The following is a 27,203-nucleotide window of genomic DNA, read 5'->3' as shown; positions in this document are numbered from 1 at the left end:
ATTTAACCATTATACAATGTTCTCTGTTCACCCTTTTTAATTGCTATCATCTCAGCTTAAATTCAGGAAAATATTCTTGTGTATCTGCTCACATGAAAAGTCAGTGACAGACCCCAGACTAGAGCCAGCTCTCCTGGGTCCTGGGGCAATACCCTAGCCACTGCCCACACTGCAAATGTTGAGGAGGAGGCTGCTTCAGAATTCATCCTGGCACACACAAATCCTTGCTACTATCAAAATCCTATCTATAGGGGCAGAAAAACATTTGCTGCCAGCATGTAAGAACATGCCATAAAATATAATTCAGGCTTAAAGTATTGTACTTAGCAGTTCAGATGAAATCAATTCTTGATGTTATTAAAGGAAAATCAGGCATTCCTTTGATCTTCAAACTGTGAATACCTATGAAATTGTCATTCCTTCTTTCTCATGTCACTCATTCTCTCTTGTGCTTTTTGAATTTTTTTACCAACTCAGAAAGGCCCCTGAAGCTGATGAGGGCTTGAGATCCTTTAAGTGATTCTCAAAATGGTGGTATTTGAATGATTCCACACTGCTGCAGAAGACAATTAAAAATGTTTCTATAAAAAGGGAATAAGTTTATTTTCTATAAATACATTAAGAACAGAAGAAGGGCTAAGGAGAATCTCCATCCTGTATTGGATATCAGAGAAACAGTGACAAAGGCTAAGGAAAAGGCTGAAATGCTTAATGCCTTCTTTACCTCAGTCTGTAGTAGTAAGATCTTGAGGTAGCTGAGCTTGGTACACCCCTCATCTGGAAGATAGGGATGGGGAGCAGAATGGAGCCCCCACAATCCAAGGGGAAATAGTTTGCAACCTGCTACACCCCTTAGGTGCACACAGGTACACAGGATCCACCCAAAGGCACTGAGAGAGCTGTCAGAAATGCTCACCAAGCCATTTTTCATCCTTTACCAGACATCCTGGCTAACCAGAAAGGCCAGAAAACTAGAGGTTAGCAAATGTGATGCCCATCTACAAGAAGGGACAGAAGGAGGATCAAGGGCACTATAAGTCTGTCAGTCTGACATCAGTGCTGGGGAAGGTCATGGAACAGATAATCTTGGGTGCCACTGCACAACATGGACAGGACAACCAGATGATCAGGCCCAGTCAGCATGGGTTACAGAAGGCAGCTCCTGTTTGACTGACCTGATCTCTTTCTGTGACAAGGTGATGTGTTTAGTAGATGAGGAAAGGGTTGTGGATGTTGTCTGCCTAGATTTTAGTAAAGCTTTTGATATTTTCCCACAGCATTCTTTTGGAGAAACTGGCTTCTTATGGCTGGACTGGTGTATGTTTTGCTGGTTGGATGGGCAGGTTCTAAGAGTTGTGGTGAACACAGTTAAATCTAGTTGGTAGTGACAAGTGGTGTTCCCCTGGGGTGAGGGCCAATTCTCTCTAATATCTTTAGCAATGATCTGGACAAAGAGATCAAACACCCTCAGTAACTCTGCAGATGACACCAAGTTGGGCAGGATCTGCCTGAGGGTAGGAAGGATATTCAGAGGGATGGGACAGGCTGGATTGATGGGCTAAAGCCACCTGTATGAGATTCAACAAGGCCAAGTGCCAGGTCCTGCACTTGTGTCACAACAACCCCAGGCAATGATACGGGCTTGGGGAAGAGTGGCTGGAAAGCTGCCTGGTGGAAAAGGGGATGCTGGGTGACAGCCAGATGAATATGAGCCAGCATTGTGCCCAGGTGGCCAAGAAGGGCAACAGCATCCTAGCTTGTAACTGGAAAAGTGTGGCCAGCAAGAGAAGGGAATAGATAATTCCCTTGTACTTGAGTTTTGAGCCCCCCAGTACAAGAAGGACATTGAGCTGCTGCAGTGTGTCCAGAGAAGGCAATGAAGCTGGTGAAGGGTCTAGAGCACAAGTTTTAAGAGGACTGAAGGAGCTGGGGTTTTTAGCCTGGAGAAAAGGAGGCTGAGGGGAGACCTTATTGCTCTCCACAACTACCTGAAAGGAAGTTCTAGTGAGGTGGGGGTTGGTTCCTTTTCTCAAGGAACAAGTGATAGGATGAGAGGGAACAGCCTCAAGTTGCAGCAGGGGAGGTTTAGATTTGTTCTCAGGCAAAAGTGTTCACCAAAAGTGTTGTCAGGCACAGGGAAATGGTTGAGAACCATCCCTGAAGTATTTAAATGTAGATGTGGTGCTAAGGGATATGATTTAGTGGTGGACTTGGTGCTGCTATGTCAACAGTTGGGCCTGATGTTCTTAAGAGTCTTTTCCAATCTATATGGTTCTACGATAAATCAGTTCAGGAATGGATTTCTAACTGCTAGTGGATGATTAATTTATCTAATTAAATTTTGCATGTGGGCCTCTAATGGAAACTAAATAACCCACCCAAAGAAAGCTTTACAGAAACCAGTCATAAAGGCCAGTGTCTCAGGGCAAGTGTGTACTGAAGACTTTGCTTTCTGCATGCTGAGGTTGTCAGGGAAGCTTGGACCTGACCATTATTTTGCTTGGAAACATAGGTACCAACTTGCAAGTAATAGATCAGAAATCCTCTGAAGAGACAAATCATGTCCAACCAATGTCTGTTAACAGTCAAAGGCAATGATATGGTCATTTAGGCCTCCATCCAACAAAGCACTAACCACATGTATCATTCCAAAAGCATAGGTGTGGTAGCCCAGGCTGTCCTTTGAGGAGGGTTTGCCCAGCCATCTGTCCACACCACCAAAATTGCATCCTTTTCAGCAGGGAGGTTGTGGAGTGGGTGCAATGAGACCCTGCATGCTGCTTGGGAGGTAGCTAGATGTACAGAAAATGGATGCTGGGTTGCAGGTAAAGATACGACCCTTGCTGACACAAGCTGAAAGTTTAACATTCTCATACAAGGTCTACTGAAGTGCTACTACAACCAGTGTCCCAGGAATCCTGCCTTTGGGGGCCTTTGTCATTGTTTTTTATCTTTGCTTGACATTGAGTGTGTCTTGTTTTCTAACAGCATTTAAACCAATTAGAAAATGGTGTTTGTTCTCCCAGCTTGTCATATGCAAAATGTGGCTGGAGAAAGATAAGAATGTGCTCAGCTCTCTTCTCTTTCAGCACAATAGCTGCACTCAGAGCACAATGGTGAAATGACTGCTCTATTTAATTCTGGCCACTGATAGAACTAAGATGACTTTTCATGCTTTACAAGCATTACATTTTCTTTTTTCATGGCATTGATTAAGTCTCCATTTGCCCTAGAAAGTCCTTCAACTACAGTTGCAACTCTGGCTTAAATACTCAGAGCAAGTTCAGGAGGCTGCTGCAGCCCACACGTTGCAACCAAACAACATGTGGATGCTACAGGAGAGGGTAAGAAAGGAGTCTTACTCTACCCTGGGTGACAGCTGGGACAGCATGCAATGCATCCTATTCCTGACATATTGAGACATAATGTTTTCCCTGTTGGAAACAAGGACTGGGGATGCCAAATGAACAAGACCTTCACATCTCTTTAGGAATACAAACATCAGCGTTGTGAATTGTCCCCCTTGACCAGGCAAAGAACAGCTTATTTGGCAGCTATGAGTAGCAGAAATCCTGCTTTGCTTCACTGAGGTTTCCTTAAAATGCCATACATTTTAAAAAAGAGCAGTACTATTAGCCCAGTGACATCTATGCAGGCACATATAGTTAATGGTCTGAGTAGAGCAGCTGAGCAGTGTCACACAGTTTGAACAGGGGGATGGTTGTGCTTTCCCAAAGCCCAAGGAGTTAGTATTTAGCCATGGAAACCTGTTCTCACTAAAACAAATGCTTTTCCATTAAAAAGCATCACACTTAGGCCAGAAAACCAACAGCACAACATATAAGAAATCTGTGCAGGACTTATTGTCTTAACTGAAATAGGTACAAAAATGATCCATTTCATTGTGGAGCTTTTAAAAATACTCAAAGACATGAAGTGACTGCCACAAAGTTTATTTTCCAAATGTATTTCAACTGTCTTGCTAATTATACAGCTCCTTGTGCAGTCATGTAGGGTACACATCATTCCATTAACTGTGGAAGTTAAGTGAAGGAAAGTAAATGATGGCAATTGTAATAGTACAAAAGCTTTGATAGGGAAATTGCCAGGAAAGAACAATGTTGACAGAAGACAGCAACAGTATCTTCTCAGTTACATGTAGCAAGATTTAAATGTTTAGATGCATTAAATGCTTCAAAGTTGGAGTAGAGCAGAACCCTGATTTTTGCTAAAATCAGGAGGGATTTCAGTTTTAGCAATTCTTGGAGTTTTCCTGTGAATATCCTAGTATTTACAGGTTTTCTTAAATTCTGGAGCTAAGTGATTATTTCAGAACCCCACCTATTTTTATTTATTTTTTAAAATAAATGCATTATATTCAGTGCTGCAGAGAAAGCCTTGGAAATGTTATCTAACGCCCCTAAAAGCTTTGACAGCTTCAGAGAAGAAATTCAGATAAGTCTGACACTCAAGATTCCATTATTTTTTTCTGCATGAGTCCCTAATTAGTATCACTGTTTTAACCTAATCTCATCATTTTCTCAAACTTCTGCAGTTACTTTTAACAGCTATGTCTAGAACCAGTGAGGCCACTCCTTGTGCTGGGTGAACATTTCCATGCTTTTTGTTTGTGGGCTGTTCACTTGCTGGTCATCTGGGGTGTTTTGATGTTTCTCTTCAAAAATGCTCCCCTGGTCTCAAAAAATATGCTTATTTAGGTGCATGCCACGTTCCTCCACCAAGGACAGAAAATGAGTCTATCACCAGCCTGGCACCTCACGTGCCCGCTGAGCGCAGCTAATAAGGAAGAGTTCTATGGCTGCCTTTAGAAGCCCACAACCACTTATTGGTTGCTGAAGGAAAAACATTGGTAAAAAAACCCAACATTGCTGAGGGAAAACATTGGTAAAGCCACTCTATTCCCATCCGTTATCCAATAGCTATACGGAATTTTTTACAGTTTACTCTGTACAATGAAAATCTGTCCTGACTGATGGGCCATGGGCAATTTGGGTCACATTTGGTTCCTTGGCAAAGCACAGCTAGGACAGATTGCTGTGTCACAGCAGAGACCATTGTTCATAAGCAAGACTATTTTTAATGCATGAAAGCAGAGAGATAAGTGTAAACGTTACTTATAATTAACATCTGATGAAGGCAATTCTGTTAATTCTTTTTGCCTTACTGAAGCCAGTCTGCATATAATAAAGTGTTACTGATTTTTGGCACTTCAAGTCCCACTAGTTGTTGAAGGAAGGAAGCAGAAACTGGCACATTGCCTGTGGTCAAAAAGAGCAACCAATAACACAGGCTGGTCCCATGGTCTCTTGCCAGGCACCTGTGAAAAGGTCAGGTTTCTGACACTGAACTGAAATCTTGTTTTCTTTTCTGCTTTGAAAGAGATTGCATGTGAGGTGAAACACAAAATGCAAGGTGCAGAAGACTACCACAGCCATCCTTTACATAGATTTCTCATGGATGCTACTGACAAAGCAGTTTGTTATGAATTTCGCTTCATTAATGCTCCCTTCAGAGTGCTAGAGTTTTTGGTTTGTTGAGCCAATGCTTTAAGCCACAAAAAGCCATGTCATTTTGTGAACACCAGCACATGCACTCTGTTGGCCAGTATTTTTATTATCCATTTCAGTAGTGTGCTGCATCATTTTCTGTCAAATGAAATGCTGCTATGTGGTCATAACTTTAATTATTTCTCCATAGCTGGTGGCATTTTTGAAGAAAGTTGCAAGATAAATGGTGGTAAAATGGTGAAGTAGTATTAGAACTAGTTACATGAGACTGCTGGAATAAAACCACAGACAGGGTAAGAGGGATAGGGATTCTACAAATCATTTCAGTTTTGGAACTCATCTGAGATGTATGAGTTTGGGATTCACTTTAATTAATGCTGGTCATTTAATATTTAAGACAGCTAGTTTGCAGTAGTCATGAAAGCTTTCTTTTTAGTGAACGGAGAGATAAGCACCACCAGTGAGTGATTGGTCCCATTCCAAGAGAGATGTCTACGATAAATGGATTAGGTTATATTTAAGCAAATGAATCTCTGTTGTCAGAAAACCTAAGGATGCTTATGAGCTTATGGAGTCACCAGTGATGAAGAGAATGAAATTTTATCCATCCCTTATGCTCAGTCACAAGCCACATCTCATTTTGGTGGCTCACACAGGTGGGGCTTATATTGTGACTGTCTCTCTGAGAGCAAAACACTGCTCAACAGAGTATGTTGTGTAAGAATGTGTGTCCATATCACAAGCTCATGTACAAACATACTTGTCCAGTTTCTCAAAAAAAAAAGAAAAAAAAAAAAGGAAAAAAATCAGACTGCTGAAATTGCACTAAATTGAACTAATGGCTCAAGGGTTCAAAGCAAAGGCACTCGAGATGAGATGGACAGAACTGCCTTATTAATGCCCTACAGTGCTCACATGTGTCTTGTGGGAAAGATGACACAAGACTCTCACTCACTTGGGGCACATTCTTTGGTGATCAAGTCTTTAAAATTGCACTCTTCATACACTGCAATGCAGTTTATATAGAGACAAGTACAGAGCTTTGGTCATGTCCCCTGCCCCTGCATGTTGTAATATTTCTGTATCTGGGCCATATAGTAAGCAGGTACGAAAAGGAAAGAAGAAACAGATAATGAAGAAAGAACTACTGAATTTTCTCTGTCAAGAGAGACTCTGGCATTTCCTACCAGATGTCCAAAAGATGAGAAAGAATGAACTCAGGGACATCTAATCTGATTTTGTGGCAACTGAGAGTTTTAAGAAGTAGACTTAGGCATTGATTTCTGTAGCCCTCATGACCATTCTGAGGTCACCGAGGTACCTAGGTTTTGGCAGAAGTATTAGCAATTTTGTTATCTCAAACATGAGATCCTTTTAACACATGGCTTTGAAATGGCTTGGGATGGAATCAAGCATTAGTGTTATTCATAAAAGCCCAGAGTGGCAGTGAAATCAGGGAGCACTGTAGCATCAGTTCTTCAAAACACACAAAAAGATGTGAGTGACAGATCTGACCCTTCAGCTTCCTATTAAGATTATGTCAAATTGTGCCAATGAACCTCATCCTCTAGTGAAAAACCCTTGCATGCCACTTCTGCAGCATAGTTTAGGTGACAACACAGGACCTGTCTGGAGAACCCCTCCCAAAGGATACACAAGAAGCTGTTTGTTTATGCAAAGACTGCCCAATTACTTCCTTCTACAACTTGTAGATGCTAACATATGTGGAATGAAAGGTGGCACAACTCCACTTAAAATTGCCCCTAAATTTAAAGCTTAGTCACTGACCATCAATGTGGATTTTTGTACTGAAATGGACGACTCCAGATGCCGTTTTTCCTTAATGTGTGTGACTGAACTCAGATGTCTTTGTTCTATTTTTTTTCCTGATGTCAGAATGTGAAGATGTGAAGTTACTATTTTGTGTTATTTCAATTTATGTAGTTTTCACTGCTAATGCAACAGGAAAATCCATTTTCTGAACCCTATGGTCATCTGTCACATGAGTTAATGGGTCTATTTTGTCAGACTAATGCAACTGCACTGTCCAAATGAGATTTTAATGGAGGATCTTTTTTTTGAATTTGGGAAAAAAACAATCTTGCCATGTTTACTTGAAACAGTGGGGCAGGTGCTTTGCCATAGTCACTATTACAGTCTTGGGCCAGATTCTATTTACTGAAATTAAAAGCACACACACATTTCCTTCCAGGAATACAGACATCTGCCTGTCCAAAGCCTGCCCCCAGCCATGGGCCCCAACAGCTTCACAACATTTCATGCTGGTGGAAATATGGGAAAAACAAAAGCCAGACAAGAAAGCTATGGGTAAGATGCTTCTCCTTCTCCAGCTCTGCAGAAAGGAGTCTGCAGCAGTGTGAGAGCCAGATGCTACATTCCCTCTCCTGAGCCAGCCCTTTGGAGAGCCCGTGCATCATGGCAGCACAAGGAAGCTCTTGGTAGTTCAGTTCCAGCAGCCCTCTGAGACTAAGGGGAGGGCAACAGAGCCCAGTGCTAAGACTGAGACCTGTGGCCCTCCTGAAATCCAGCTGAACTTCAGGGAATTCAGATGGGGTGGAAACAGAAGTTCCAGGGATTTTTTTTTTTTTTTCCACAGGGAGAAGATCTCCTTTAAGGTCTGCCTTACCTTTGCAGTTCATTCCAGATATCCCTCCTGTATCTCCTTCCCTACCATCACACCCCATCTCCCTTCCCCCAGTTCTCTTCCCATAGAACTTTTTATGTAGAAAAGGATGTGAGCTACCAAAACAGACTTTAAAGATGGTGGAGAGACTGAACAGTGAGGAATGAACTCAAAGGCTACAGTACTCCAAAGGCAGCTTTATTTCTTGCTGGTTAACTGAAAACAACTGTTAAGTTTTTGCAGTTTTACCCCTGTTCTTCAGATGGTCAGGCAGGATGCTGATATTTAAGATGCTGATCTTAGGCCTACTCTCGTTAGGGGCCATCACAGCCATAGGTAGCTCTTGAGAGCTATCTAGGAGACAATATTGTCACCTAAGTGTGTAAACACCAATAGTATGGGAATCTTTAAGGCAGCCCCATCCCATTCTGCTATCTGCTGCCTCCTGTAGTCTGTGGAAGCACGCAAGACTGTGGAAATTCTGCAAGGGGTGTCAGCTGAAGAGATATTCCTGAATGTGAACTGGATAGAAAAAGGGAGTATGTGGTAGCAGCTGCACCAGAGGGAATTAACCCTCCTTACTTGGCTCACCTTACCTGCTTTAGAACTGTTGTTGGGTTGTTCCATACCTGCAACACAGGGAAAAGTCTCTTTTGACTGGTATTGTAGCAAGCCTGGCTCTGTCATGTCTCACAGAAAAAAATCCTCAATTTTAATTTAGGACTACTGATACAGTAGTAGTAACAATTCTGAACATTATTCTTCTGGGTCTGATTCTATCATAAACTTTCCTGTTCTCAAGAAAAATCCCTTTCTCCGGAACTATCATTCTGAATCTGAAATGAATGATGATCAAAACCTTAAACTCTGGAATTTCTGAATGGGTGTATTTGCTTTCCACGATGAATACTTGTTGTCTGCAATGTATCACATCACATGCCTGAAGGGCTGTGACATACCATTTCATGAAGATATTAAACTCTTCTATTTATGAGACAAGTTACATACAAAATGGCTTAAAAAGACACATATTTCACTCCAAAATTTCCACTAGTGTGAATTTGAAGACCCCCCCGTCAAGCATTATTGAACCAGAACCTCAGTCTCTAGACAAGCTAAAAGGAACATTTTTAGTGCTAGTGGTCACAAGTGAAGGCCAGAGAAGCAGAAGGCTTCTCTAGACTCAACCCCCCCATCACAGCCCAGCTGGTTATGGGCTGAAAGAACATAACCCACAGGTTATGTTCTTTCAGCATGTCTGACATTGGGGGTGCCATCTCTACTGGCCTGCTTCTACTTCAGCCTAGTGGAGTTTTTGCTTCAGAACCTCTCTGCAAAAGGACAGCCTCCAGATTTATGATCCTTCCCTCAGAAGTGCCTATGGAATTCTGAGGAGCCCCACGGGCCATGCTGCTTCCTGGATGCAAAGCTGTGGTGCTTGGTCCTGCATCCACACTGGTGGTTGAAGCACCAGGAAAGGATGTGCAGAGGAGGTGCCACTTCTTCGGTGTCCTTGTAACGGATAGCAAGTGAGGTGTGGGATGGACTGAATTACAGCTTTGAAGTTGCAGAGCTCAGCTGCAGAGTTTGCTGGAGTCTGCTTTTCCCTGACAGACCAGGCATGCTATTCCAGCAACCTGGTTTGTATATATATATATATATATATATATAAATATATTTATTGCCGATAAATATTACAGCAACCTGGTGTAGTGGAAGGTGTCTTTGCCCATGGTAGGGGGCTTGGAACTAGATTATATTTAAGGGCCTTCCAACCCAAACCATTCTGTGATCCTATGGCATCAGTCACTGCAATGGCAGTGTGCCTACTGCTTTCTGCTTGGACAGTGATCCAGGCACTGGGTGGGAAGTGCAATTTCAAGTCCTTGTGCTGAGCACACTGGATTCCCCTGGAGCACCCAGCAGCCACAGACTAGGATATTGGAGGTAGCTGCAGGCTCCCAGCATGCTCTTAAGGTCATCTTATTATTGTACTGTGGGAGGACATGGAAACCCAGCTGAGATCTGCACTACTTTCTGTACAAACACATTGGATGCAAACACCCTGTGCCAAAGAGCTTATGGTACAAGTGAGAAAGTCAGGGAAGGGATGCTGGGGAATAAATGACTCAGAGGTAAAAAACCTGCCTCACATCACAGAACCATGATGTAGGAAAGCTTTGTGGGGCACACAGGTCTCCTGGTTTCTGGATGGGGGTACCTCTGTTGGAGCAGGTTGTCTTTGAGAGTGCTGTAGGCAATCTGGGTGCTGGTTGGTGAGACAGCCCCTAGGGTGAGGATGCAAATCAAATATGATGAAATAGAATGGCAATGGTTTAGTGGCACAGCCTGCTATGAGCAAACAGCAGCTTCCCAAGGTATTAATCGTGCTGTGGGATTCTGTTTTGGCAGAGTAAGACCAGGGTGTGACAGAGCTGGCTGCCTGAATTTCTTTTATTTTTCTCAATCTCTCCCTCACCCATGTGTGTTTGGGTTGGTGCCATTTATTAAATTTTTCCTTATGATCTATTCAGAGGTGTCCACTGACTTATTTTTGCATCACCCTCATCCCTTTATGTAGGCTTGGCAAAACACTTCCTGGTCTTGCATCACTCACTGACACTGGATGTCATTTTAGTCCATGGTGGCTGTGTAATATTAAGACCAGAGACTACTGACATAATCCTGGCATGCTCTCAGTCTTAGCAACTGAAATAAGAGTTCTGCTGCTGTTTCTTTTCGTCTGGACACAGAAGATCCTTTCTGGAGTTTGTACTGATACAATTTCAATTATATTATGAAATCCCTCCTCCTCATCTTTGGACTGCATTTACAGTAATTTTGTTTTAAGAGCCATATTGAGCTTCTCAGCAGAGCAAATTTTAGGCATTACCCATATGTTCTGCAAGCAAATTACTGATACAGCACAAGAAAAGGGATGGCCCAAAATGCTTCAGCAAAGCAGACAATTGAGAAAGAATGAGTAAAGAATCCAACTTTTTCTGTTTACATGATTCAGGGAGTTTTGGCTGCTGTGAAGCACCTCAACCAAGTGAACAGAGCTGCATTATTACGAGTTTCCATTAACAGAGTGTCAGCTCCTTGCCATTTTTCTGGGATGAGGTGTGATTTCAACAGAACTGTTTTTGTAACTCACGTAGGTTTTGTATGCACAACCCCAGTATACATTCTATGCCATTCCAACATGCAGAAAACTTTGATGTCTTCCAAAATTCTAGAAATTGTGCTTTGCACTGATAAAACCCAAAATATTAGTTGTAATTTAAGGCTCAGAAAACAATGAGTAAATTCAGTTGCAAGATGTTTTTCTGTTTGTTTTAGGCAAAGAAAATACTGAGAGCAACCAGCTAAGCAGCTATTTGTGTTTATATTATATGGGATAAATACAATTATAATTTGAAGTAGGGGTGGATCCTTGACTTTATGTTCCAGTAACTAAGCATATTCCTTCCTTTTTGAGTCATTTCACTATGTGCAGAACCTATTGCACTTATTTTCACACCATACTTAACAGAAGAATCCATTTTAGAGACAATGTGCTGCTAAGAAGACTGTGGAAAGTGCACCTCAAACTAGTAATTTCATATAGCCTAGAAAACCTATTTTATTTTATTGTATCTGAATAGGAAAGACATAGAAGCATTCATAATTAGTTTATATATTTTTGTGTGTGTGTGTGTGCATACAAAAAATGTATATGTATTTGTAAAGTTTTTTTTTTTACATAAGTTTATTGGCTGATTTTGAGCAACTCACATATATTGAATGTATTTAATCCAAACCCAAATATGTGTAACTTCATCCATATGCTACACAATCACTCTTACTGGCTGCCATGATTACCAACTAAATGTCAAAATGCAAAAGACAATGAAAAGAGACAGTCTGAAAAATCCTATTTCCTTCTGGGTTTTGAATGAAATTTTAATTTTTTTTGACATTTTAAGATAAGGATGTCCCAACAGCCTGACTAATGACATTACACGACTGCATGATGTACAGGATTGAAAATTACATTTGTAAGTGGATTAGTTAAAGGGTTCCTACCCTTGCAGTAATCAAATCAATGGCATACACATTATAATTGTGTTAATTAATAATAGTATTTTAAATCTAAATGCCAGAAAAAAAAGCTCTTAGTACACGACTTTTAAGTTTCTCTATAAAATTGCTTGATATTAGAGTTTGCCTGTCAATGTAACTTGTATTTGTGGAAGATTTGGCTTTAAAGCCAAGGAGGTGTGATGATGTGATGTACTGAAGATGTTCTGATACTCTGGTTCATATCCTGGTGCTTTACATCATATAGCTCAATTGCCCCTTTCATAATGAAGACTATAGAAATGTGAATGCTTTTATACAAATTTAAGAGCCTACTCAATTGGGTATATGTGCGAGCAATTACTTATCTATTTATCTATCCATCTATTTATTTAGTTAGTTAGTTAATTACAAGAGACTCTGTAGAACTGAATTTCTGGGTTAACTGAAATATAGTCCCTAGTTCAAGAAAGTCTCCTTACCTAGTAAGCCTGTGAAAGGTGTGTTTATCCCTAGATGGGGCTCTGGGCAACCTGGTCTAGTGGAAGGTGTCCCTGTCCCTGGCAGGGAGGAGGAACTGGATGATCTTTAAGGTCCCTTCTAGCCCAAGCCATTCTACAATTCTAGGTTTCTATTAATTCCTTTGGCTAAAAAAAATAATGCCTTTAAGTTTTAAAAGACTTTGAAAGCACTCATGACAGCAACTCCCTGATCAACCATGTTGACACAACACAGATGCTATAAAACTCTCTGTTTCATTTTGGCATTACCTCCTAGCAACTGGACAGCAGAATGACTAGAAGAAATATCTTTTGGTAGGTACCTAAATCTAGAAACTTGGGATACTTCTACAGATTCCAGTGCTTAACATGTTCACTGTGGAAATCTATTTTCACAGCATTTAAAGACAAAAGGTAATTTTCTACTAGTCTTCTACACAGTCCTAAAAAGAGTGTAAATGCCTAAGTGATATTTTAGATGATGTTTTGGTGTGTGGCTACATAAACCTTTACCTGTCAATGATGAGAGATGAAGTCTGAGCATGAAAATAGGAGTGGATAATGATTGGAGTGGCCAATGACTGTGTTGGGTTCACCAGTTGTTCAAGGTATTAGGTGCTGTGGAGCTGCATCTGAGGTCCTGCAACAAGTTTTGGGCCCCTCCATTTAAGAGGGATCTGGATGAACAGCTGATGACCCAGTGGAGGGCTGCCAGGAACATGCGGGACCTGGAGCATGTGGTCTGTGAGGCGTGGAGAAGGGGGCCAGGTTTGTTTAGTTGGGCAAAGAGGTGGGTAAGAAACACTATACCAGCTGCTTACACCTATCTGAAGGAAAGACCAAAGAAATGACAGATTCAAACTCTTCCAGATAACAGAAAAAGGGAAGAATGGCCAAACATTTTAACTTGGGAAGTCATAGGATCATCCATTCAGGAGTTGGATAGACAAAGCAGAGATGATCCTCCAAGCAGGAGGACAGGCAATATAACCTCGAGCTGTCCTTCCAACCAGTTTCTCCTTAGTTCTGAGTGAGTTCAATTTTATGTCTGCCACTGTGGGAGAGAGGGCTTTCTGGCAACTTACAGCTCCACTCCTTTTTGTTATTCACATCTTTTCTTGTCTCCCTGGACCTCTTCACTGTTGCTGTCATTAAGGATTTGTGTATTAGCTGCAGGCTCCTGGTGAGCTCACCCCCAGCACATTACAGAACCAAATCCCTCAGGCTCCTCTCCTGGCTCTTCCCCCAGCCACTCACTCACTGCCCTCCATCCTATTCCCTTTCTCTCCAAAGAACCTCATGGTTTCCTTTCACCATGTTCCAGGAGCAGCTTGGTGGGGTTGTGCTGGGAAGACACCCCAGCTGTTCAGCTACTGGACCTCATGTGTGGCCAGCATCATAGGTCACTCCCCCAGTCATCCTACCTCTTTTCTGAAATGTGGTCTTCCAAGCACCCTTTCAGGTTTGGTAAAAAGTCTCTCAGCACTTAAATTGGCTTGTGAAGCAAGCAAAAAATAATACAGAATAGACACAGGCAATAAAAAAGATACATAAAGGCAAATAAACAGCATTAACTTTTGTCTTTGCCTCGCTGGGAAGACATTTTATAGCTTGAAGAGTCTAAGTGATAATTTCATTCGTGGAACTATTGCAAATAAAATAACAGTTGGTCATCAGTGAGTATTAAATTATGTAGCACAACAAATCTGGGGTCTCTGAAAGTTTTGTTATTGAGCAGAACTATAAAATTGTATTGGAAGCAGAGGGTGTAGATAAAAATGTGACTGTTTTAACAAGAAATTAGCAAGACACTATGGGTCAAAATTAAGACCTAATCCAGACCATAAAATAAAAGTGAGGCATTTATTTGACTGGACAATCTTTGGGGTTTTTTCAGCAAAACTGATTTGGGCAGTGACAACAGTAAATGAAGTGACTTCTGTGAAGTGATGGATGAACTCTTCAATAATTTTGACTTCTGACAAGCATTTTCCAATTTGTCATATCCTTTCTTAGACTGAGGAAAAAGACATGCAAAGCATGTATGCTTAAATAAGGCTTCAGCTTGAACACCCACTGATTTGTGGTCATTTACTATTAGGCCTCCAGAAGTCCATCTAGAAGATATGGCCCATGTCCTGGATCATTCTACTGCTGTGAACTTCTCCAGTTACCAGTAAAATTAATTACAATAGTTTGAGGGGATTTTATCTGTCCTGATCCTGAGCTGATTAATACTGTTTTATTAGCAGTCAGATCATTTGTGGATGATATTCCAGTCTTTTTTTTACTCAACTAAATAGTTTGCTTTCTTGGGGGACTTTCTAGGATGAAAATTTTGAGCTATTCATCATGTCTGTTATTCTGCAGCTTGTGGATTTTTTCTGTATGGTCTTTATCTGCACTATCTATACAGCTATTATTACTAATTACCTGATTTATACTTCTACTATTGTATCCTGCCATGTCTTTATGCATATATTCAAACATTTGACTACCTCCATTAAGAAAATAATGATATCACTCAACAGCATATTGCTAAAATTTATCATAGTTAGGTATTGGTTAGAAATACTGTTGAGTACTTCATTTAGAAGATGTGTAAAATCAATAAGAAAAAAGAATTAAAAAGAATGACATCATCTTCTTTGAAACCATGCTGATGGTTCAGATACATTAATAGATTGTTCAGAATTTATTAGATTGCTTGATAGAGAACACTTGCTGATGGGATATTTTTGTTACAATTGATGCTACATTAAAGCTAGAACAAGAAACACTGGTCAGAGAAAGTAAACTGTATTTTAAGCAGCTTTACTCATCTGTGAATAATAGAAATGCACTGATTTTTGAAGATGTAAATGAAAGCATAAATGATTGCTAACAATTTATATGGACTTTCAGTAATGTGACTACTCCAAATTAAATCTTTCATGAACCACCTCTGCTTTTCATCTTTCTTATCTCCTTCTATTTTATACTGTTTTTCATTTTAGTGATTTCTTTCCTGTTTGAAATATTACTGAAAACTTCTAGGATTCATTTGCTCTGCCAGTCTGTTTATCTCTCTGTACCTACCTATCTGTCTATTTTTCTGCAGTATTGGCCTTGACTTACAGAGAGAAGGATCTTGAAATCAGGGATGTGGCTCTGCTACTGAATTAATAATGTGAGCAGCTGACCCCTCCAGAGATGCTCCACTGATTTCTCTGGGGCTCTGGTGTGAGGACACTTCATTCATTTGGAATAAAAGGGGATCTATGCTTGCAATACAATAGCTAGATCTTCAGGGCACTGTGCAGCAGTATATCCCAGCATCAACAGTCTGTCATTAAAGGCAAATTAGAACTTCTCCTGTGTTGTTCAGACTATTTATTACAGACTTACCAAAATTCCAGGACTGGAGTAGCAGCCACATTTTTCAATATGTTCTAAAAGTAATGGTAGCTGGAAATATCCAAACATAAATGTCTATTAGTCTGTTTTTTCTCTTTTGTTGCATGATCAAATTCTTTTTCCTGTGCAAAAAAAGACTCTTTTCCTGTATAATCAAATTCTCCTTTATTAGTGTAGCTCGCTTTTATATGACTTTTCAAATAATAAAGATGTTTCCTTCCCAAGCTGTTGCTTTGTAAGATTCAAAGGGGATAAAGGGGATCAGTCATCAGCATGGCTCTACTACCATGAATTTGCACTGGTTTAGGATCTAATTCCAACACAGTGAATGCTCCTGACCTTTGCATATCTCAGCCACCTAAACGTGCCAGCCATACACCACAGTGAGCCATTCCTATTCCCCACCTACTGCCACTTTTTTAACTTCCTCTGCATTAGAATATAAGGGAGTCCTCCTTTCACTGAGTGTGGCTTTATTAAATTACAATTATTTGGCCAATTATTTGGCCTACAGTTTCCTTGTCTGCAGGGCTGCCTCTTGCTGAACTTTGGATAAGTTTTAGCAAAAGTAATTTCATTATTTCTGAGAAGATGACTAGAGAAAAGTACAAAGCTTGTGTGTGGTAAGCTAACCAAGCACATACTGTATTTGTTTAAAAGTCTCTAGCACCTTGAGCCAGGAAATCATTCCTCATTGGAAAAACCTGCCAAGGTCTGGCCTTGGAATAAGTCATTGAAATATCTCAATGCAGGCTTCACCTGTGGCTGGGGGACACATGCCCAAGCTTTACAGCCAACTTCTCTCAAGACAATTTCTGGTGGACTTGACAGATTCCACATGGGCTGAGTGATGCTTCAAGCACTGATCCTCCTGGTCACTGTGGACCAGAAGAGTGCTGTAAATTGGAAAGAGAAGAGAAATCAACTATTCTTTGGTCCTTATTCTTCCCCTAGAAATGTGGAGAATTACCAGAAGGAGTGGGCTGTGTCAAGGGATGAGGATTGAATCTGCCTTGTGGAAGAAACTGATGAGAGCAGATGAATTTAAAAAAAAAAAAAAAAAAAAAAGAAAAAAAAAAAAGAAGAAAAAGATAAATAAACAAGAACAAACCAAGGGATGAAATGCTTGAAACTGGACCAAGAATGAGAGTGACACTGTGACTGGATAATGAGACTGGATTAAGGAAATGAGGGAAAGGTACCAAGGAAATGGCCTGGACTGGAAACCAGTCGGTGATGGGGATGGAGCAGATGGGTAACTGATGAGGATGACAGATTGTTCATAGAAAGTTCAGAGTCCCCTGAAATTTTCCTGACTGCAGCTCAAACTTCCCTCTAATATATAAACAATACTCAGACAATGAAAATATTAGAGTAGCAGTTCAGGGACAGATTGAGGTCCGTCTAAATAATATTATATTTCCAGGATACTTTTTCTTAATTTTAATTTTCATATAGGAAATTATATCGTGGCAACTACATAGAAATGTACTTATTGTAATTTTGCAACCTTTGTACTGTCTATTACTCCTGTTTGCTTCTCTAAATGCCTTGAATTTTATGCCAGGGTTCAGTATTTATTCTTATTATTGAATTGTTTTTACCCTTGACTGTACTTCTCACATCTTTCGTGTAGAAATCAGGACTCCAGCAGAGCTGAGACCTCTGAAATAGCATTGCCAAGCTATGCAAAAGGGTAATTACAATTACTTACAAGTACTGCTATCATGTTTAATCCTGTTTTTCAAGCCTCCTACCACTAGAAGGTGAAATTCTTTACATACACATGCAGTATAATTCTCTAAATAAGATATTTCCCATCTAAATGTTTCACTGCAAAAAATGGGAATGCACTTCAAAGGGAGTAACCTGAATTCTGCAAGAAGATTGCAAAAATATCTTACTTAAGAAGTCATAGTTTATGTTCCTCACAGAAAATAATCATGTTTAAAGGTAGAACACAACTTCTCCAGCAAGAAGATTTTTGCCTTGAGAAGAAGCATTTTGTTGACAAACATTTCATTAACTGTGATTTCAGTTTCTAAACCACAAGGAGTATGGGCTTCTTTCCTATCCACAACATAGTGTTGAAAGACCCCTGACTGTAGTCTTCACATTGTCAAAAAACCCCTAAACAAAGAAAGACATTAGCTTAGAAATAATCTTTTGTATTACATCTGCACAATAAAGCAAATAAATGCCAGTACCTGAAGACAGAGGTTGTATATTCAAGTTACTGGAGACATATTTGCTGAGTGACATCAGTTGCTCTTTCCACATATATATTGTAAGAAACAAATATATCAAATAGAAATGTAATATTAAGTAAAACCCAAGAAAATGAGTTACAACGCTGAGTTTCACTTCCAAAAATGTCTTTGAAAAACTACTATAAAGCTTAATTCATGCACACAGTTTAATTTAAAAAGTTTCCCAGGAGCAAGCGAACATTTCTTACAGTTTCATTGTGGTAGCTGGAGGATTTTCAGTGCAAAAATATCAGTAAACAAAAAAATTCTTTTTTTCTATGTAGGGTAAATTTTTTTCTGCACCTTTGATCTGGCTGTGGTCTCTACTGTCTTTTGAAAAAGAAAAAATAATAACCAGTTGATTAATATGAACACATCTATTAGAAATCTTAGGCCAGCAGGACAATTTTTGTTTTCAGCAACTTTTATAAAGGATAAAAAATAGTATCAAGATCATAAGTTATAGTTACTTAGTAATTACTGAACATATTTATATGTAAAAACTTCAAACATTAAAAGTACCTTAGCTAGCTCCAGGTAAAACATACTTTCACTTAAGGTAAATTCTCCACTTGTAAGGCTTCTGTGCCAGACAGTCAGTAGCATAAATTACTCAACCTAATTTTTTTTTTTTCTCTTTATCTAAGAAACTCCCTAAGCTTTAGAAAAGTACCTCAATAGCACAGAATGCTAACACAGCTTCAGAAAGTAAGTTGTTGTTTCCTAATCTGATCAACATGAATTTTTGCAACTTGCAGAACATCAGGGCATTATTATGGATTTCCACACAGTATGGAACATAAGCTCACATCATAATTCTGAGGTAAGTATATACGATTATCCCCATCTCAATGAAAAGAAAGTCAGGTTATAAAATGATTAAAGAACAAAGCCAATAAAGCAGCTGGGTGCTTAAAATGATATTTAAGACAAATTTACACTTGTAAATCCAAAAAGTGGATTCTGCAGATTTCTGCATGGCTGTAGAGAGTTGATGAATATCCATAAATAGCACAAATTGCACTCTTCAGATTAGTGATGCATTGTAGGATGCTACTTTTTGGGGGACAAGCAAAGATGCCTCAGAGCTGAAATATTAAATCCTCTAACATTGGGAACGGGATGTTCTTCCAAAGGAGTCCTCATCCTCTGAAGAAATCTGCATAGCCTATTTCCTGAGAGCATGCAGCACTGACAGATAGGACAAGGTCCTTGAGAAATGCAAGGGCAGCCACTGCTTTATTTTAAAATGCATCTGCAGGAAACACACGGATGGCTTACTCCTGCCCTTTGGGAGAACAGTCTACAGACTGGGAAATGACAAAGCTGCCTTCAATCTCTTTCAGCGATGAGGGAATTCAAGCTGAAGAGTTCTAATTGCCACCCAAGGAAACTCAAATTTTATTTTGTTTCCATAACTGTTTCTGTTTTCTCAACTGGATTTACAATATCCAGTGATGATTCTGTCAATCAGGGCTTCCCAGTTATTAGGGAGAGGTCATGCTCCCTCCTGTGTGCTCTCACCCTCTCTCCAGCATGAAGGGCTTGAGGGCTCCAATGTTCTCCAAGGATGGAGGACACATAGGGATGAGGGGTCAACCCATACCAATGCCACAGTCAGAGGCCAACCACAGTGTGTTTGCCTGTGGGGTAGGAGAGCATCCATTGCCACCTCTTTTTCCTCCTGCCACAATGGTGAAGACTGAAGCAAGGCTTCTCTGCAGCTGAAGGGCTCATGGGATGGCTGAAGTTTCACCACCCCCTGCTGCATTTCCCTCTGGCTGACTGATGACCATGTACATCCACTCCAGGGAGACCTCAGCCACGTGTTGATCAACCATAGCCAGAGGTGCTGATCGTTTCCCACATGCTGTGGAGGTACAATCACACCTGCACCCCACCACAGGTGCCTTAGAGCTTTACTAACTCTATCCTTAGTCACTCCCCTAAACTAAACCACCTCCTTGGGGCATAAAGTGGTAAAAAAAAACCCCAACCATCAATCCTGCTTTGTGACTGTGTGTGTGAAGTACCACAGCCTCTCTGAATGGTAACTGCTACAATGATGGCTTTTGTGTATCAGAATGAGTTCACAGAATATAATTTATTTATAAACTTCTTGGATTAGACAGCTATAACTTCAAAAAAATAACATTTCTAAATGTATTTAGCAAAGCCTAATGTGTTGTGTAGATGGTGTGCATCAGCTTAACTGTACATCCTGGCAGAAAGAAATTAAATTCACTTCATTTGTTAAATTATGTATTAGCAGACAGGAAAAAGAAAAACATAATAAATGGAAGAGAAAATGAAATAATTACAGAGCAGCTTTGTGTGCTGGTATTGCTCAGACACATGATGTCTTGAATATGTCTTGAATATGTCTTCAATATTTTGTTCCCAGGGGCCCACATTTCTGCTTTAGTCTGTTTTTTTTTGACTGAGGATGCAGGTCTGTGCTCCAAAGCCATCTTTTCTGGTTTTGCAAAGTGCAACTAGAGCAATAGATACTGCCTGGACTGTAGTCCTGGGTACCCAGCACCTTGCATGCCTGAGGTATTGCATCCCAGGTGGAATTGCTGGCTGAAGTTCATCGGTGCACTCATGCAATCCAAGTGGGATTAGCAGTAGTTTCAAACTGAATGAAAACCAACGCCACCTCAGATTGTATCCTTAGAATTCATAACATAAGGATTGTGTGTTGCCTAGAAAGAACTGTGAATAGTAGCCATTTCTCCAAATCAGACACAATTTCTATGAGGATCAGCTGATTGTGCTGAGCGCCGCTGACTCCAGCGAGCCAAGACTCATTTGCAAGGTTCATCTATCAACCATTTCATGGATACTGCTGAAGGAGATGTTCTCTACAAGCACCTGATGAAAGCAACACTTTTTGTTAGTACAGGTGACATATATGAAGAACTGACATTGGACTTCTGAAGGTAGTTACTGCAGAGGGAAATAAAACTGTTGGTTCATGATGTGGCATTTGGTCCTCCTTAAAGCACTGAGCAGAACTGCTCAGAGTGCCAGGATGAAGGGCTTTGAAGCCTGATAACACCAGTTGAAAAGCAAATATACTCAATATATACAGAGCCTGGGGGGAGTACAGTATTGAAGAAGACTTGTTGGAGGGTTTCACTTCCATCTATATTGTTGCCCACTGGTCACAGGGCTGGGAGCCTCTCTCCCTTATGTTCAAGTGGTGGACTTTGTGGTGTATAATCCTCAGCAAAGCTTCTAGGGAGTCAATTTCCCAACTATTTCAATTGCTCGGAGTGACACCTTTTTAGGATGCCTACTTTAAGAGTGTGATGTTTTTCAGAACCACTGAACTCGTTCCTCTTGACTATGAACTAATAAGGTAGTTAAATTAGACCTACATGAACATGCTGAGCAGGTCAAGGATTGCCCAGACCCATCTGTCATGGGAACCCTCTGATCTCTGTGTTTCAGACTACATTATAATGTCTGTTTCTCACAGAAAGCTCTTAGGAGAATTAATTAGTTAATTTTGTGCAGTATTTGAAGGCTAAAATGTTCCCTAAAATTATTGCTGAATGAGTTGTTCATCCCTCTTCTGTAATGAGTTTTTAAAATTAATGCTATTAATTTGAAAATGGAGAATTCTTTTCTGAAGAAATTAATTTAAATGTAACCTGAGAAAAATCTAACCAGGAGGTCAGATTACACATATATTTATAGTAAGAAATAGGTATGCAAAATGTGACCTAGAGAAATGTACTATTGGAGTAAAAATGCCAAAGGATGGAAAAAAAACCCCACCCCCCAAAAAAACAAACAAAACCCCAACCAGGCTTTTTTAATTAAAGGAAATTCAAACTGACAAAATCAGTGTGAATGAATTAAAGGATTAGACTATTTAACAAGGATGCCTTTAGTCTAGCAGAATTTATATTGGGACAAAGGCAGTGGAGGCGAGAGAATATTTTGGAAGCGTGCACGCTGAATTTTATTTTTATTTCCTTGGCATGTTATGGGATCTCTTCCACAAAATGATGGAATAGATGATGATCCATCCTCCTGCCTGTACACTTCATAGGGCAAGTAAAGATCTGCTATAAGGCAATATAAATTCTTAGCCATATGGACTGCTTTAAAAACTATTACTGTCTGTATTTTCAAGAGCAGGAAGAGTGATCTACTCTTTAAAAACCAAAAAAGATTGTGAACAGGTGTTAACTTTCAGATCTCTAGTGACTTGTACTTGCCAGCAACTTCAAATTAGCTAAGTTATCAAAATTCTCAGAAAAAAATATTTGAAATTTTTCTTCTACTAGATCTTGAAGATATTTGCTATAATGGTGTCAGTCACATCACATTTCTGCTAATATTATGAGTAAATGAGTACTTTTCTGAATCTTGTCAATATTCATTCTCATCTTGATTTCCTATTCATCTATATAGGTAATGTAATATAGGATATAGATATAGATAACATAATTTTCTGTCAGTTGAAAATAATTCAGTCATGACTTATGTTGATTTATTTATAAAGGGTAAAGAACTGTATTTATTTATAATGATTATAAAATAATTCAGTGATGACCTATGTTGATTTATTTATAAAAGGTAAATAATTGTATTTATTTATAATAGGGGGGGAGGTTAAAACCTTCTGCTAAAAACTGCATAAAATGCAAAGGAGCATGTTCAGTCTAAATTCAGCCTGGTGCTTAGCCCTGTGATGTTTAACTTGCAGCTTGTCACCTCTCATTGATGTTCAGATAACTACTCATGTGAAATTGTTGAAGTTAAAGCAATTGCTTAAGTGTCCTGGAAGCTCAGGGGCACAATGCCTACCCATTTGTAGTAAAAAAAACCAACTTGTTATTAAAATAACTGAGCCAGTTCAACTCAACAGCCATACACTTATTTATGACTTCATATGTATGTTTACATACCAGATAAAACCATAATGCAGTACTCAGGTAACAGACAAATTTAGCAGTAACATTGCATCCATCAACAGAACCGCTGGGATCTGAGCTTGTAACTGAAATGCAAATGACAAGCCAGAAGAGCAGCTCTGAAGCACTTTTACAATAGTTTCATCAGTCTAACTGATCTATGCAGTGAAGGCAGCCTGGGAAACTGAATTTCCATATCCTCATAATTCCACCTATTTATCACTTCACAGATTTCTTGACTATCTGAAAAGTAATCTGAACTAAACTACTTCTTTAGCATATTATTAACATATACCCCATGTACTTCTGGTAAAAAAGGTTTTATAAAATAAACAAGAACCATAATTTGGACTGAGATTTCCTAGAAGATAATTTTCTGAAGATGTTTTCATAGTAAATATTCTTTAAACACTGCAAATAAACAGTGAAATAGTAGCTGAAATTCCTATGTAAATCACAGGAGCATTCCTTGAAAAGCTTTTATTTAACACAGCTTAAGAGAAAATGAGGCTTAATTTTGCTTTCAATGGCAGAATACAAACATGGGCTTATCAAAGCGTTTAGCATCTGCCTAACCTGAGTTATGTAAAGAGTTCTGTCCAAAGCCAGTAGGACTATTCACATGCTCAAACTAAGACACCTGCTTAAGTGCCTTGCTGGACCAAGGCCAGAAACATAATAGTGGGCCAGCTTAAGCTGATTAGAAATGTTCTGCTGGCTCCAGAGGCAGCAGGATCCAGCCTTTATTGCCACTTTGCAAAATACCATGCTCAACAGGGGGAAAAAAAATCAGGCACTCTGTAGTTCTCTCAGTGGTCTATTGGGTAAAGCTTTAGTACAAAACAAATGTAGCTTATTTAGCACTAGCTGGAAATCTGTACGAATGAGAATGCATCTATTTTTCCACATGAAAATAAAATTTGCTGCCTCAAATAACCTCTTGAAATAAAGTGGCTTATTCTAATGTGCTGTCTAGATCCAAATTTCTACTACAAATAGCTACAGCAAGAAAGAATGCTCAAAGAAATGCTGAAGAGAATCATGAGCCTTTGTGAGTTTTAAGAAGGAAGATGCTTTTAATAACATCCTTCTCATTCTTTTCTTGAATGCTGTTGTAATTAGTATTTTTAGAATCCTAGGTGGTTAAATTGCTTTTTATTGCTTGTGTATGCAGTTTGTTAACCATGGATTAATAGGAAGACTGGTGGCATGAAGGCAACCTGTCTCTGGGCAAATCTTACGACTCCAGGCATCTGCTGCAGAAACCTTTATATTTCTGTGCTGTGAGATCACTAATCAAAGGCTGAAGAGCACTTTCTTCCCTAGTGACAGAATCCCTAACAGGGCTTTCTGCAGTGATAAGTCTCCGACCGACTACAAATTATCAATACTGATTACCAGATTGCTGCAGTAGGGAGGGGATGGCGTGCTCGGCACTGCAGGGCTGGCCAGACTCCCACAGTCCTTGTCTCCCTCCTCTATGCCTTGTTTCCAGGGGTGCTATGGCCAGGTCAAGATGCTTTCCATCCACAGTGATTATTCCTTGGGAGTTCAACATCATCATCCGTATAAATAAATGTTTAATGCATCAGTTACAGACAGCACTGAGAGGATTTGGTTTAACTTTGTGCAGCGTGATTAAGAATGGTAACAAGAGTCTGCACTGCACAGGAATTTGAATGGGATTTGCTTCTTGGGGAAGGATAAATAATAGTGTTGGAGCTCTCCACCCGTATTCTGTCGGGTTTGTGTGTTCATGACTTTAACTGTAAGTGATTGTGAAAACTTGAATTTGAATGCGTCAAATGTAGGACCTGCCTCATTCAACCCCCATCCTCCAATGGAAAAAAAAAAATTAAAAAAAAACCCAAAAAACAAAAAAAGAAACAAAAAGGAAAAAACAAAAAAAAAGGAAAATCAAGGTTTGGATGCTTTCAGCAGCCTGACACCACTGTTGTTCTCTTGCTCCCACACCCACCACTGCCATTTTCCGCTCCCCCACTCCTCCAGCAGCCTCCCTCGAACAAAGGGGCCGCAGCCGGGCTGCTCCTCTCGCTCCCGCCGCCAGGACAGGCGCTCCGGGGTCAGGAGGGACCCGAGAGCACTGCTGCCCCCTCACCCCCGACGCTCCCCGGGACCGGGCTGCTACTGGGGGGCAGCAGCTCCCTCGGCCCCGCCCTGCCCCACCCGGCCGCTCCCCGTGGCCCGGCAGGGGCGGGGGAGTTGCGGGAGCGGGGGGCGGTGCGGCGCGGCGGCAGGGCGCAGGGTGCGGCTCCTGGCCGGGAAGCCAAGAAGAAGGGGGAGTGGAGGGGGGGGAAGCGGTGCGGATGGGAGGATGCTTTTCTTGCAGCTGAAAAACGCAAGATAACAACAGCCCTGAAAGCTGCCCCCTGGGAGAGAAAACCAGGGTGGGACCTGCTAGAAAATACCGGCTGTCTGTGATGCAGTGACCCACTTCAGCCTCCCCCCACCCCGCCCCTGTCAGACTGCAGGTGCGGGCAGAGCCGGGGCAGTATGCAGGCGGCTCGCCCCTCTTCTCGCCCCCCCGCAGCCGCCGGTGCCGGGCTGGGCGCGGCCGGCCCGCAGTGCGCGCCGCGGCGGGTGCCCGCCCCGCTGCAGCCCCCCGGTACCACGGCCACCGCACCCCCCGCCACCGGCCCGGCCCGGCCCGGCCCCCCCCAGGGCCACCGCCCACAGCCCCTCGCCCCGCCGTGGTGCTGGGTTCCGCTCGGCGGTGCCTCGCCGCCTTCCCGCTTGTCTTCTCTCCACGCGGGTCGTTTCGGAAGCAGAGGGGAGTATTGGCCCCGGTCGAGGGGGACTGCGGGGGCGGTGAGAGACATATTTATAGCGGGGATAACTTTCCGGTTCCTTTTTTTTTTTTTTTTTTTTTTTTTTAAATATACATATATATTTAATACCACAATATATATATATATATTCATATTTAAAATAATGAAAGCCGTTTCAAAATTAGGCTGTGCTGATGTGCCGACCTCACCCTTCAGTAAATAATCTGATCTCAGGTTAGGACGTTAAAAGAGCCCCGGGATCCCACATCCCCTCCTTTTTTTTTTTTTTTTTTTTTTTTTTTGGTATTCTTTCTTATAAAGAAAAATAAAAATATGTTCAGTATTCTTTTGATTTTTTTCTAAACTCTAGGGACACTGAGAAGAGCACCCAGCATAGGCAGCAGTCCTAGGAAATAGTGGTCATTCTCCTGGCTGAAGAAAAAGAGATGCGATTTCTTACCCATTGCTGTTTTAGCCATGGTGGGGGGTGCAGACTCTCAGAGGTGGTGAAGGCAAAGGGGTCCAGCTACAGCAGTGGAGAGAGGGAGAGAAGACTGAATAAGGCACTGAGTCAGCAGAGTGGGGCTGTGCAAGAGAAGGAGCAAGAGGCAGGAGCCCATGAATAATTATCACTCCTCTACCCAAGCAGATTGGCTCTAGAGGTCCCCTGACATGACTCCTGCAGAGCCAGAATCTCCGGGCATTAAATATTGATCCACCAATGGTGCTGGAGTATAAAGTGCCAGAATGCATTTTGAAATGGAAATCAGTCCTTGAATGCCTCTCCCCCCTTGGTCTGGCTTTAATAGTACATTCCATGTCAAATGTTTTATGTCTTACATGAAAAAAGCCTATTGGTGTTGAAGACTGTACTGTTGCTACCTATAAAACATGCACAAATTCATTTTAATATGTTTAATTCCAAATATATTAAAAAGAAAGGGATCAGTGGAAGAGATTTTCTAAACCATTTCTGTAAAACAACTGCTCAGATAAATTTTACCTCTGCATCCCACGTCCTGCAAATATGTACACATATCATATGCAATTGTTTCATGATGACTGTTTCTGCATTCCAGTATATATTTTAGAATCCCCAGACCT

The 27,203-nt window shown here is 40.8% G+C and overlaps 1 protein-coding gene across 1 annotated transcript in view; it reads right to left on the bottom strand.

The window, feature by feature from the left end:
• STMN2 (stathmin 2) overlaps window positions 1-26,822 on the bottom strand; it is a 43,173-nt gene extending 16,351 nt beyond the window's left edge. Inside the window, exon 1 of the mRNA XM_071737825.1 lies at window positions 26,560-26,822. Within this exon, the coding sequence (XP_071593926.1) occupies window positions 26,560-26,578 (19 nt within the window). The 5' untranslated portion in view covers window positions 26,579-26,822. The remainder of the gene's footprint in view (window positions 1-26,559) is intronic.
• Between the last annotated feature and the right edge of the window lie 381 nt (window positions 26,823-27,203).

The sequence above is a fragment of the Heliangelus exortis genome, chromosome 2 (assembly GCF_036169615.1).
Source record: "Heliangelus exortis chromosome 2, bHelExo1.hap1, whole genome shotgun sequence".
In the NCBI taxonomy this organism is placed as follows: Eukaryota; Metazoa; Chordata; class Aves; order Apodiformes; family Trochilidae; genus Heliangelus; species Heliangelus exortis.
Note: the sequence above shows the minus strand (reverse complement) of the source record. Positions and strands in the feature narration are given on the sequence as shown.